This window comes from Mastomys coucha, chromosome X, assembly GCF_008632895.1.
Source record: "Mastomys coucha isolate ucsf_1 chromosome X, UCSF_Mcou_1, whole genome shotgun sequence".
Taxonomy (NCBI): domain Eukaryota; kingdom Metazoa; phylum Chordata; class Mammalia; order Rodentia; family Muridae; genus Mastomys; species Mastomys coucha.
Genome location: NC_045030.1, coordinates 63,739,095 through 63,751,102, shown reverse-complemented (window position 1 = coordinate 63,751,102; position 12,008 = coordinate 63,739,095). Strand labels below are relative to the sequence as shown.

The 12,008-nt window shown below is 34.8% G+C and overlaps 1 protein-coding gene across 10 annotated transcripts in view; it reads left to right on the top strand.

Moving 5' to 3' along the window:
• Atp11c (ATPase phospholipid transporting 11C) overlaps positions 1 to 12,008 on the top strand; it is a 119,631-nt gene that overhangs the window by 56,373 nt on the left and 51,250 nt on the right. For all 10 annotated transcript variants that reach the window (XM_031363124.1, XM_031363153.1, XM_031363184.1 and 7 more), the window contains 6 exons: positions 4,424 to 4,585; positions 5,389 to 5,540; positions 6,096 to 6,167; positions 7,464 to 7,537; positions 8,922 to 9,025; positions 9,623 to 9,804. In XM_031363124.1, the coding sequence (XP_031218984.1) occupies positions 4,424 to 4,585; positions 5,389 to 5,540; positions 6,096 to 6,167; positions 7,464 to 7,537; positions 8,922 to 9,025; positions 9,623 to 9,804 (746 nt within the window). The remainder of the gene's footprint in view (positions 1 to 4,423; positions 4,586 to 5,388; positions 5,541 to 6,095; positions 6,168 to 7,463; positions 7,538 to 8,921; positions 9,026 to 9,622; positions 9,805 to 12,008) is intronic.

The window sequence follows — 12,008 nt, the reverse complement described above, 5'->3', positions numbered from 1 at the left end:
GCTGGCCTCGAACTCAGAAATCCGCCTGCCTCTGCCTCCCAAGTGCTGGGAATAAAGGCGTGCACCACTACTGCCGGGCTAATGCCAGCTTTGTTAAGCCTCATATTTGTACATAGGCGCAAAGTTGAATAGAGTTACTTTAATCCCAATGAAAAGCTTCAGTCTACATTCAGGTTTTTGGCATAAGAAAACATAAATGTAGAAGCTACCAGCTCATATTGTTCGCTAACTAAATATGTGTCATGATTATGGGGATTTACCTATCCAGAGGCAGAAGTGAAGGCTAGCCTCAACTTACAAAGCAAATATAATAGCTATCATCCCATAGTTTAAATTTCATGTATTCTAGAGACAGACAGGATTCCTAGGGAAGATTCCTTTTGATAAGACTCTTACCTCATTCTTTCACATTTCCTCTTCACAAATATATGTATTACCTATGTGAATACTCTGGCTCTTATCTTTTTTTTATTAGATATTTTCTTTATTTGCCTGTCATACAATATCTCCTTTCCCAGGTTCCCCTCTGAAAAAATAAAATAAAATAAAAACAAATACAAAACCCTGTTCCTTCCCCACTCCTCCTGCTCACCACCCCACTCTCTCCTGCTTACTGTCCCTGGCATTCCCCTACACTGGGGCACAGAACCTTCACAGGGACAAGGGCCTCTCCTCCCATTGATGAGCAACTTGGCCATCCTCTGCTACACATATGCTGCTGGAGCCATGGGTCCCACCATGTGTACTCTTTGGTTGGTGGTTTAGTCTGTGGGAGTTCTGGGGGTACTAGTTAGTTCATATTGTTGTTCGTCCTAAGGGGCTGCAAACCCTTCATCTCCTTGGGTCCTTTCTCTAGCGCCTTCATTGGGATGGCTTTGAGCCTCTACTTCTGTATTAGTCGGGTACTGTCAAACTGGGTCTTATCTTCTAGATTGTATTATTAAGAGTATAGGCAAATAAAGTAGAGTATTGGGTAATGATCTGGTAAATTTGATCAGTGGAAAGAAACTACCACATTTGTTTCAATTTCCCAGCCAAAATGCATTTCTCTATGGTTATCATTTCTTCAAATCACAAAGTTAATGGCAGATTACTACTTTAATACCATACCTAAACTACTTGGAATCATTATTAGCTTGTATGTGTAGAAAGTACCAGAATATAAATGCAAAGAAGTCTTGAGAATACTGAGAAATATAGGCTTTATCTAAAACTTGTAGAATTCTAAAATTAGGAGTAAGAGGCTTCTATATGATTGAACTAGGGGACTGTCATCTCTTTCTCTGAGTCCCTTTTAAGGTATTAAGTAATATTAGATTGCCCTCACTGCATAATTCATTTATTCGTTTGTGAACCAAAACTGATTCCTCCTTTGCTAGATATCCAAACTTTCTCACTTTGGGAAGGGTGATTAGGCTTGTCTGTTGTGCATATCTAGACTATAGGCAAATAGTAAAGAGGAATCCTTCCCTCATTACTCGTTCAGATAGGCTAAAATTGTGTGGAGATGTGAGCAGCTATGTATACAGTTAGTTCCAAGCGTGTAAAAGGTACAACCCTTTTACATCATAAGCTCCTTTGAAGTTTTAAAGGTTTTTAAAACATAGGATGTAAGGGTGTACTTCAGTATGTAGTATTTTCTTAGCATTTATGGAACCTTGAGCCCTATTCTCTACAGAAAGAAATGAAAAAACTCAAATTTCTTGCTTAGGAATTTTCTGTATACCCAGCATTTATAGGGTTTGTTTGGCTTGTTGTTGTTGTTGTTTTGTGTGTGTATGATTTTGCATATGGTTGGTTTTCAGAAAGTACCAGAAATTGAACCAAGGATTTCATACATGCTAAACTAGCCTCTTACTACTAAGCTATATCTGTAGCATTTTCCTTTTTTGAGATAGGATCTCATTTGAACTCACTCTGTAGCTTAGACAGACCTTAGTAATATCCTAACCTTAGCCTCCTTGGTAGCTGTCATAGGCCTGTACTACCAGGCCTATCACTCAGTGGTTTCACTCTGATTCTATAGCCATTGTATCAGATTAAAAAAGAAACAAAAAAGTTGAGGTGGTCTGGGAAATGAAAAGGGGGTATAGAAACATTGTGTTAACAGATATTACATAGTCCTCTATCATCATCTACCAGAAAAAAAAAGGAATATCTAGTGGGGACACTCATTCTGTCACACCATTTTGATTATAAGCAACACACTCAGCCATTTCTCATCTCAATATTGGTGTGTCAGAAGCTATCAGAAAACAGAAGCAGATCAAATGTATATTCTCTCATAAACAACTAATATAGGCTTTCCATCCATTAAGTGATGAACTTGTATTTGCTGATATACAGAAGCTTTTTCATCCAGCTCAAAACTATCATTATAGAAGAATCTGTTTGTTAGGCAGAGCCAAAGAACAATCTCTCCTTTTGTCCATGTTTTTTTTTAAATATGAAAATACTTTTTGATATAAGTCACAGCTAGCCCCCTGTGCACTTTCCCTGAATACATGGTATATGAGAATGGTTCTGAAAGTATTCTGATTCTAGGCCCAACAGAATCAACATTCAGGAATTTAGAACTAAAAAAGATGTTTGTTTTATTTTATATTTTGTTGCCCTATACTTATGAGATTTAGTGTTTACTTTTACTGTCAAAACTATTCTACAAATGCAAAAGAATTATACATTTTATATTGAAGTTACCACCTTTAACACTAATGCTAAAAGATTCTGAAATGGGGGGGGGTAGAAATATAGCTCAGTCAGAAAAGTGTTTCCCTTAAAAACATAGGAATATAAGTTCTATCATTCGGAACTATTTACAAAAGGCCCAGCATGATGGCATGCACTTTAACCCAAATACTGGGGACATGGAGTTAGGCAGATCCCTGAGACTCCCTAACTGCGACTGTCTCACCTAGAGGCACTCTTTAGAGAGTGCTAGGTCAGTAAGAGACCCTAGAGAAGGAAAGTTCTTAAACAACAACATCCCAAGTTCTCCTCTGGCCTGCACATATATATGAACAAACAAAAGCTTCTGAATGGGCTAATTCTAATTGAAATCCATGATGTGAATCAACCCACCATTCATGGAAGAATAAAACTGAATATTTTTGATCAGGAATACAAAGCCCCCAGAAATTTCAGTTTATTTAGAAAAATCTAAATGATACACAAGTAATGCTACTTGGATCAATTTAAAAAGAGAATTCAAACTTGGCAGATTAATAGGGAAAAAGAAGACTAGAATGCTTTATTTGCATCACTGTTGCTACCATGAAAAGCTTTGAAGAATCATCAGAAAGCTACTACTGCTGGTGTTTATTTATTTTCCTATGTAATAAAATCCTGAATCTTGTGCTTAGGCTTGTTCCTGTCAGCCTGTAATTTTAACTATTTGAGCATAAATTAGCAAAAAGGAAGATAAAATTGTGGGTTTCTAAAAGCCAGATGTTATAAATAGAATAGATAAAAAACAAGATAAAATGGAAGTACTCAAAGTGATTTATTGCAATGGAAAGTTCATTTCATTGCCTTATTTACCATTACTTTTTAAATATACCTATATATTATATTTTAACCTTTTTAAAAATTTGGAAACAATTTAGAAGAGTATCTGAGAAAGAGGCATGGAATTTTTGTTTTGTAATTTCTTATCACCTTTTACCTGTTGTATCTCCTAATTAGATAACTGTTAACATTTTTCTTTCTTCCTTCTGTCTTATATGTTCTATAGTTGTAATACTTTTATTCCAGTGCAGTGTTTTTATTGAAAATTGTCCTGACAAGAGAATTCCCCAGGTAAAGGTGCTTGTCAACCAGCCTGATGACCTAAGATGGATCTCCGGATCCTACATGATAGATCCTACATGATGGACAATTCTACAAATTGTTCTCCAACCTCTATCTGTGTATTGGCATGCATACTATATATTATGGCATGCACAGATACACATGCAGCCAGTACATTTATAAGATGAGATAAAACTTTAACTGTGCTCCTCAAGGAGGAAGATATTCTCATCAGTTTTTCTTTTATGTTATACCAGCTATATATTTAATGCATTTTTCCCCATTGGCTTATGAACTTGCCAGTCGCAGCCAGTGCTCACTCTATTGTTGTCCTCCTTGGAAAGTTTACTTTTTACTTTACCTTATAAAAACATTAAATGATTAAAGTTGCTAAGCTTCACAAAATACATGGTTTTCTGCCCTATTAGTTTTCTACATTTAAGTAAGTTCCAGTGTCTTTGAAAATACTCACAATTTTCTCATTCATTTGATAATACTGCATCTCTAATTCTGACATTTGACAAGTCTTAGAAGAAGTGTTTTCTATGCCTGTGGAGGTAGGACTGCCTTCTTCTAGCTGGGTAAAGCTTAACCATTCTAAAGAACATATATATGTTTATGTCCTTGTTTTTAGGTGGACTATGTATTTACAGATAAGACTGGAACACTTACTGAAAATACCATGGAATTCATTGAATGCTGCATAGATGGGCACAAATATAAAGGCACAACTCAGGAAGTTGATGGATTATGTCAGACTGATGGGCCCTTAGCCTATTTTGATAAAGCAGATAAGGTGACATTTTCTCTGTTACTATTTTACCTGAGAAATCAATCTTTGTAGGCCTGTTTTATCCCTATATAGTAGAAATACCAAATTTTTCAATGGGTGCATGATATGAGTTTTGAATAATCATTTTTTTAACTACACCTTTCTTTTATTAACACTTTTAGCATTTGTAGATAACTAGAACTTAAAAGTACAATTATGGGAACTGGCATTTGAACAAAATATTAACTTGGTAGTATGTGGATTCCCTTTTTTTAAAAGAAAAAGTCAGCTTTTTTAAGAATGTTGTCTCTTCAAATCGTTAAAGACCTAGTGTTTACATGTTAGGTGAATCAAAGGCTTCCTGTACAGGAACAATTGCTAGACTGTGACTTAGATACCTAACTACTTCTTGGCCATAAAAAAGTCATGAGTTAATACATAGTACTGCCTAGGAAGCAGTAATTCTTTCATTTTTAAAGATATATTTATTTAATGTATTTGAGTACACTGTAGCTGTCTTCAGACACACCAGAAGAGGGCATTGGATTCCATTACAGATGGTTGTGAGCCACCATGTAGTTGCTGGGAATTGAACGCAGGATCACTGGAAGGGCAGTCAGTGCTCTTAACCACTGAGCCACCTCTCCAGCCCCCAGGAACCAGTAATTGTATTAGTTGCTATATAGTTGTTTGAGTATTAGGAATTTATAAATTTCCTAGAGATTATGACATTCTGTAACCTTAATATTTTTTCTTTGTTCACAGTCTGGGATACCTAGTGATGAAAATTAAAAAAAAGTAGTAATTTTTATGTTTCTGTTCCACAGAACCGAGAGGCACTCTTTCTCCGTGCCCTATGCTTATGTCACACTGTAGAAATTAAAACAAATGATGCTGTTGATGGACCTATAGAAGGAGCTGAATTCACATATATCTCCTCCTCACCAGATGAAATAGCTTTGGTGAAAGGAGCTAAAAAGTAAGTACTTTTTTAATTTCTGAGAAAGTTAAATCACAGAGGATAGGCGTTTGTTTTTTGATTTGCTTCAGTAACTCTGTCATGTGCCTTTCCTATTTTGTAAGTTCAAACAGAAAATAGTAAGGCATTAGTTTAGTTTGCCATATGAATTCATCCCAGTCATTATTCCAAATTGTCATATTATATTTTGTAAATCATCTAACAGCAGGATCATTTTTACAACTCATGTTATTTCTCAGTGCTGCCAGCAATTTTGATGCAGTTTGGTAAGTCAAAATCCACTTTACCCATGAAATTCAAGATGACTAAATAGCTAAAAGGTCACACACTGCTTTTGCTACAAAATTAGATTTACAAATTGACTCCCTCATGAATACAGTAGTAGGTAGCCATTGTATTATTCTTTGTTATCAACTCATCTTGAAAAGGGAAATAGAATTGGTGATTGCAATCATCTAAAAGAAGAAAAAAGTTTTAAGGCTAGACAGTGTCAGGGCAAGAGAAAATAAATTGTTCCTTGAAGATATACAAGGCTTTTTTTATTGTTTTTGATAGGTTTGGGTTCACATTTTTGGGAAATCAGAATGGACATATCAGAGTAGAGAACCAAAGAAAGGAAACAGAAGAGTAAGTAACACTGTGTTTTGATGTTTGTCATTCTTAACGCAATTGTAAACAGTAAATGGAATCAGAAAAGAAAGAAAACTTATATACCTATTAATATTGAACTGTATTTTCCCATTCCAGAGTTTTGTATAAATATAGCTGGAGTAGGCAAAGCTATTTTTCATAGAATGTCATAAGTATGAATTTGAAGTAGAATGCTTTACATGTTGTCCAGAATGAATCTTATTATTTGTAAAATGCAGATGAAAATATTCATTCACATATCCCTTCCTTTTTTAACTCATCTGTATGATTTATGTACATAGACAGATCCAAGCCATCTCGTAATGTCATTATACTTTTTAACCTCTTCTCTATATATAGCCTTATTGTTTTAAGATAAAATGTCATATTTCTAAAACAGCACCAAAGTTCTCAGTTCTCAGCACCTGCTTATTTTGTATATTTCATCTCTTGCTATTCTCCTATCATTGAGTTTCCCAAACTTTAGAAATTTAAACTCTTTTATGAACCAAGTACTTTTTTTTTTAAAGATTTATTCATTTATTATATGTAAGTACACTGTAGCTGTCTTCAGACGCACCAGAAGAGGGCGTCAGATCTCATTACGGGTGGTTATGAGCCACCACGTTGTTGCTGGGATTTGAACTCAGGACCTTCAGTAAAGCAGTCAGTGCTCTTAACCACTGAGCCATCTCTCCAGCCCCGAACCAAGTACTTTTATCATAGCTCCCTCTCTTTAATATGTCCCTCTTTTAGAATCCAGCATCCACCCTTTGCCAGGAAACATTCTTTCTGTTGGCTTTTTAAAAATCTGTGCTCTGGTTTCACCTTTAAGTGTTTTGATTGAAGGCAGTATTTAATGAACTTGGAATGTAGTTATTTCCTTTACCTTTTGTCTCCTTTATAATGTTCTTAGAAAAGTCATCAGCAGACTCATCTCAATGCCTCAACACATGGCCCAGTATCTGACCCCTAAAAGGCACTCAATTACAATCCCACTAGACTCCCCCCTCCAGATCTGGCTTGGTGGGCTAGTTCTTTGTAGTTCTAGATACGTATGTAGTCACTCTTTTTAAGTTATACAATGAAAAAATGAAAATAACTTTTACTGCTAGTATCAGAATGTTAAGCATACAGAGACATTTCAAAGAAAAGTAGAAAATACCAATTGTACACAAAACTAACTGTCCATATCCAAAGAGGAAAGCTTTGTGTTCATTGAGATGGTTCAATCATGTGCTTTTTCTTATTTCAGTGTAGTTGAGTTATTTCACTTTTTCATCTTTCCTAAAGGTATGAGCTTCTCCATACCTTAAATTTTGATTCCGTCCGCCGACGTATGAGTGTAATTGTAAGGACCCAAAAAGGTAGGCATCTTTAAAATTTGGCTTATTTATCTTTTTCTACTTGTAAGGGTTGTTTATAAGTTTTTTGAGGAAAAAAAACATTTTATATAGTATGGAATTAAGTAGTCTTACAAATTGTACTGAAACAGGGCCTCTGTATTGCTGGTATGGAAATACCAGTTATAGCAGCCTAGAGTTCAGAAAGGTGGTGGTTGTCTATCTTTTTCTGACCTCTCTTATTCTACTACTGCTTGATACTCTTGGGAAGTAAGTAAAGTAGAAGTGTATCGTTAACTAGGTTTCTGGGGAAGAATATTCTTGTTTCATTCCAGAGCTAAGAACCCTGGAAGAGTAAAACTTGCCTTTTCCGAGAAATGAGTACCATCATCTCTAGGTTGCTCAATGTCTTTGGAAGGCACTATGGTAGTTTGCCTCCTGTTCAGATTCTGAAAGACGCATGGGAGAGCACTCCTAGTCTATTTGCAAGCTCTCAGATGTATGTATATGTGTGCACTGTGTTCCTTTGACCCTTCCCAAGAGGTTTATTTTCAAAATATGCTTCATTTATATTAGTATTATATATGCTATAAATTGTTTAGTGAGAGGAATATGAAACTGCAGACAAACCCATGGTGAAGTATGGTTCACTTTACTCATGTTCCAGGATGACAACAAACTCAGGAGACTGGTTTTACTATACGACCATGGAATTTATTTATTACTTTTAAACAGTCTTCACTGTATAATTGGAAAAGAAATATTTAGCATTTAAATATTTTCATGTGTTATCATCTATACCTATATTCTGCAAATGGCAAAATATCTGGAAAGATGACATGCAAAGTATTGGTCCAAAAACTATTCTTTTTAATTTGTTGAGCACAGCTATTTGCTTCATAAGGATAAAATGTCTTTTAATGCTCAACAATATATGATCCAAAACTTCACTTATAATATCAACATTCTACAAAGTAATTTTAAATACCTTTTTAAAAAACGTAAAATCCCAGTATAGCTCATCAAGCAAGTGTTCTTAGTTTATTCAGAATGAACTTGGGCTTTGGGAGTTTTTGGTGTTTGGTTCTAGGTCATGACTGGCTACATTTTCAAAGATACTCACCTGGAGTTCCTTGACACAGCCTAGTACTCTGTGATTTACTGGAAGGAACTATAGCAGAAGTGCTTACAGTAGTATTTGGCTTATATATTATGTCTATAATAGTCAAAAGATATGGTGATTGTTCTCACAAACTAAAGCTCTAGATATTTTATTCCATGTGGTTGAACATTACAGTAGAAATATACAGAAGTTGCATGAAAAAAGCCATCTTAGAGTTATCTCTTCTTTAAAATCCTATTACTACTCTTCAAATTCTAAGTTGATTACTTTGGTTCTTTATTTTAGGAGATATACTACTTTTCTGTAAAGGAGCAGATTCATCAATTTTTCCCAGGGTACATAACCATCAAATTGAGTTAACCAAAGACCATGTGGAACGTAATGCAATGGTGAGCCTGCACCTCTTGCTTAATAAATAAATGGAGATATGGTGGAAATAGCTATGTTTGTGGTTTCTAAAAAGATGTTGAAGTTAATTATAGTTTATTTTATACTTGGAAATTTGGTCATATTTCCATATTCTTTATTTTAGCATAAATTACTATTCTATACCAATATTGTGATTAGAACTAGTACTTGGTGAAGAAGTTTGAAGGGTATTTTTAAGATAGTGATCAGTTATTTTAAATGGTAGCTTTTTAGTTGCATGCTGTTCATTTAAAAAATTAAACATCAGAATTTCTCTTTCATACAGATGGGTAAAGCAAATGACTTTCAAGAATATGACTGGGGCTAGGAAAATGGCTCAGCAGTTAAAAGCAGAAGACCCCAGTTTGGTTCCCAGTACCCATGTTGGATAGTTCCTAGCTACCTGTAACTCTAGGTCTAGATCTCATGCCTCTGCCTTCCAGAGTCATCAGCACTCATGTGAACTTCACCAAAGTCTGATAAACACACAACACGTAATTAAAAATAAATCTTTAAAGGGATATGACATTCTTTTATCTATTACAGAGATAACTATAGAACTTCTGCTTTGCTTCTAGGATGGGTATCGGACTCTTTGTGTAGCCTTCAAAGAAATTCCTCCAGATGAGTTTGAAAGAATCAATGCACAACTAATAGAGGCAAAAATGGCCCTACAAGATAGAGAAGAAAAACTGGAAAAGGTTTTTGATGAGATTGAGACTAACATGAATTTAATTGGAGCCACTGCTGTGGAAGACAAGTAACTAGATATTTTTATTAATTTTTTTGAGATAGTAATTGTATTATTTTTCCCTTTCCTCCCTCTAAAACCTCCCATTTCCAACCCTACTTTGTTCTCTTTCACATTCATGATCTCCTTTTCCTTTAAGTGGACATGTGTGTATGTGTATTCCTAAATACATAAATGCCTGCTCAATCTCTATAATGTTATTTGTATATTTGTTTTCAGGGCTGATTTACTATTGGCTAAGTAATTGGTGTGCACTTCCCTGGGAGTGAAGGCTATTTCTCTTCCCTCAGGCTGCATTCCTTAGTTACCTATAGTTCTTTATCTCTTCCTAAGCCTTTACCGCTCCTATTAGCATGTCTATTGGTATTGTGTTTCTTCAGGTCTACTCTTGTTATTTTAATGACATATAGGTATACACCGGATTAGTAATTTATTTACATATTTTGAAATCTCTTCTAGTATTGTCATCTGAATAAACTAGGATTGGTTAATTTACAAAGTATGAAAAATATAGCAGATTTTGAACTCTAGAAATAGTTTTAAAGTAAATACATGTATCTTAGAAAAGATGAATCCATTATCAATATGGTCTTTTGAATATTTACTAAATCATCTAAATGTTTACGGAACTTTTATGAAACAACCTTACAATATATAAGACAGGATTGTAGAATCATTGTTTGAACTGGTGCCTAGAATAAGGGGTAAGATTTTGGTAAATGACCAGAAAGGAAATTCACAGCTCAAGAATTTAATCTAACCTGCTTCTACAAGCCAGAATATATTTTTGAATACTTTAAAATAAGATTTAAAAAACTTAAATATATAGGCTTAGCTCTTTGAGACATTATTATAGAACTTGGTCAGATATTTGATTAAAATAATGTTTTAATTTTTAAATAAAACCAAGTTTTTTAAAGAGTTGTAAGTTATGAGAAGGGACTAGAGAGATAGCTTCATGGTTTAGTGTACTGGTTGCTCTTCCAGGGAACCTGGGATCAATTCCCAGCATCCACATAGAATCCACAATCATCTATAACTTGAGTCTAGACGTATCCAGTTCCTTTTTCTGCCATTTTTGAGCAAGAGATATACACATGGAATACACTTTCATGCACACAGGGAAAAAATACCCATACATATACAATAAATTAATTTTTAATTACTCAAAAAGTTACAGACATATAGTTAACCAAAGTATTAAAATTTTTTGTTGTTTTTATTTTGTGTTAATATTTACTAGTTTTACACACACACACACACACACACACAATGTAATTTAGTTGCCTCATCCCCTAATAACCTCTCTCATCCCATTGAACCTCTTCTACCCAACAAGGTCACCTCCTATTTTCTTGTCTGTTTCCTTGTCTGATTTCTGTTTGTTTTTTGTGGATGGTTTTGGCTTTTTTGTTTGTTTTGCTTTTTGTTGTTGTTTTGGGTTTGGTTTTGTTTTTCTTGCAGCCCACTGAGTTCAATTAAGGTTGCTTGTATGAACATGAGTATTATAGCCATTTACCCAAGCATGGGCAATTTAGTGGTGGCTATGCCACTAAAGAAAATTACTATCCTACCCCAGCAACCATTAATTGCCAGTAGTTCCTCAAAGAGTAACTATGAGCCCCTTCTCCACCCATGATAGATAGAAGTGGTGAGTCCCATTTTGTGTAGGCAGATACGCGTGCTGTGAATTCATGGGTGCAGTCGCTATGACAAGTCCAGAAGCTAACAGTTCAAAGCATTCCTCCACTTCTTCCAGACCTTAAATTCTTTTCCATCCCCTCTTTCATCATGTTTTCTAAAACTTGGAAGGATTATATAAATTTTCCATTTAAGTCTGAGCTGTCAACTGTCACTTATTCTTATCACTTTGACCAGTTATCACTTTGACTGCATTAACTGTCACCTACTGCAAAGTGAGTCTCCTCTAACCAAAGGTTGAGAGCATCACTAATCTATAGGTATAAACATAAATATTTAGAAGACAGTTTGATAACTATATCAACTTAGTAAAAAAAAAAAAACCAAAAAACCAAAAACAAACATCAGATTACCTCCTAGGGCCTAGGACCTCACCAGCTATAGATTTTTGGCTAGTTTGCAGTACCAAGTATGAGTTCCCTTTCATGGAATGGGCCTTAAATACAGTTTTTAAAAGAGATTTATTTATTTATTTATTTATTTTTATTTATTTTAGATATTTTCTTTATTTA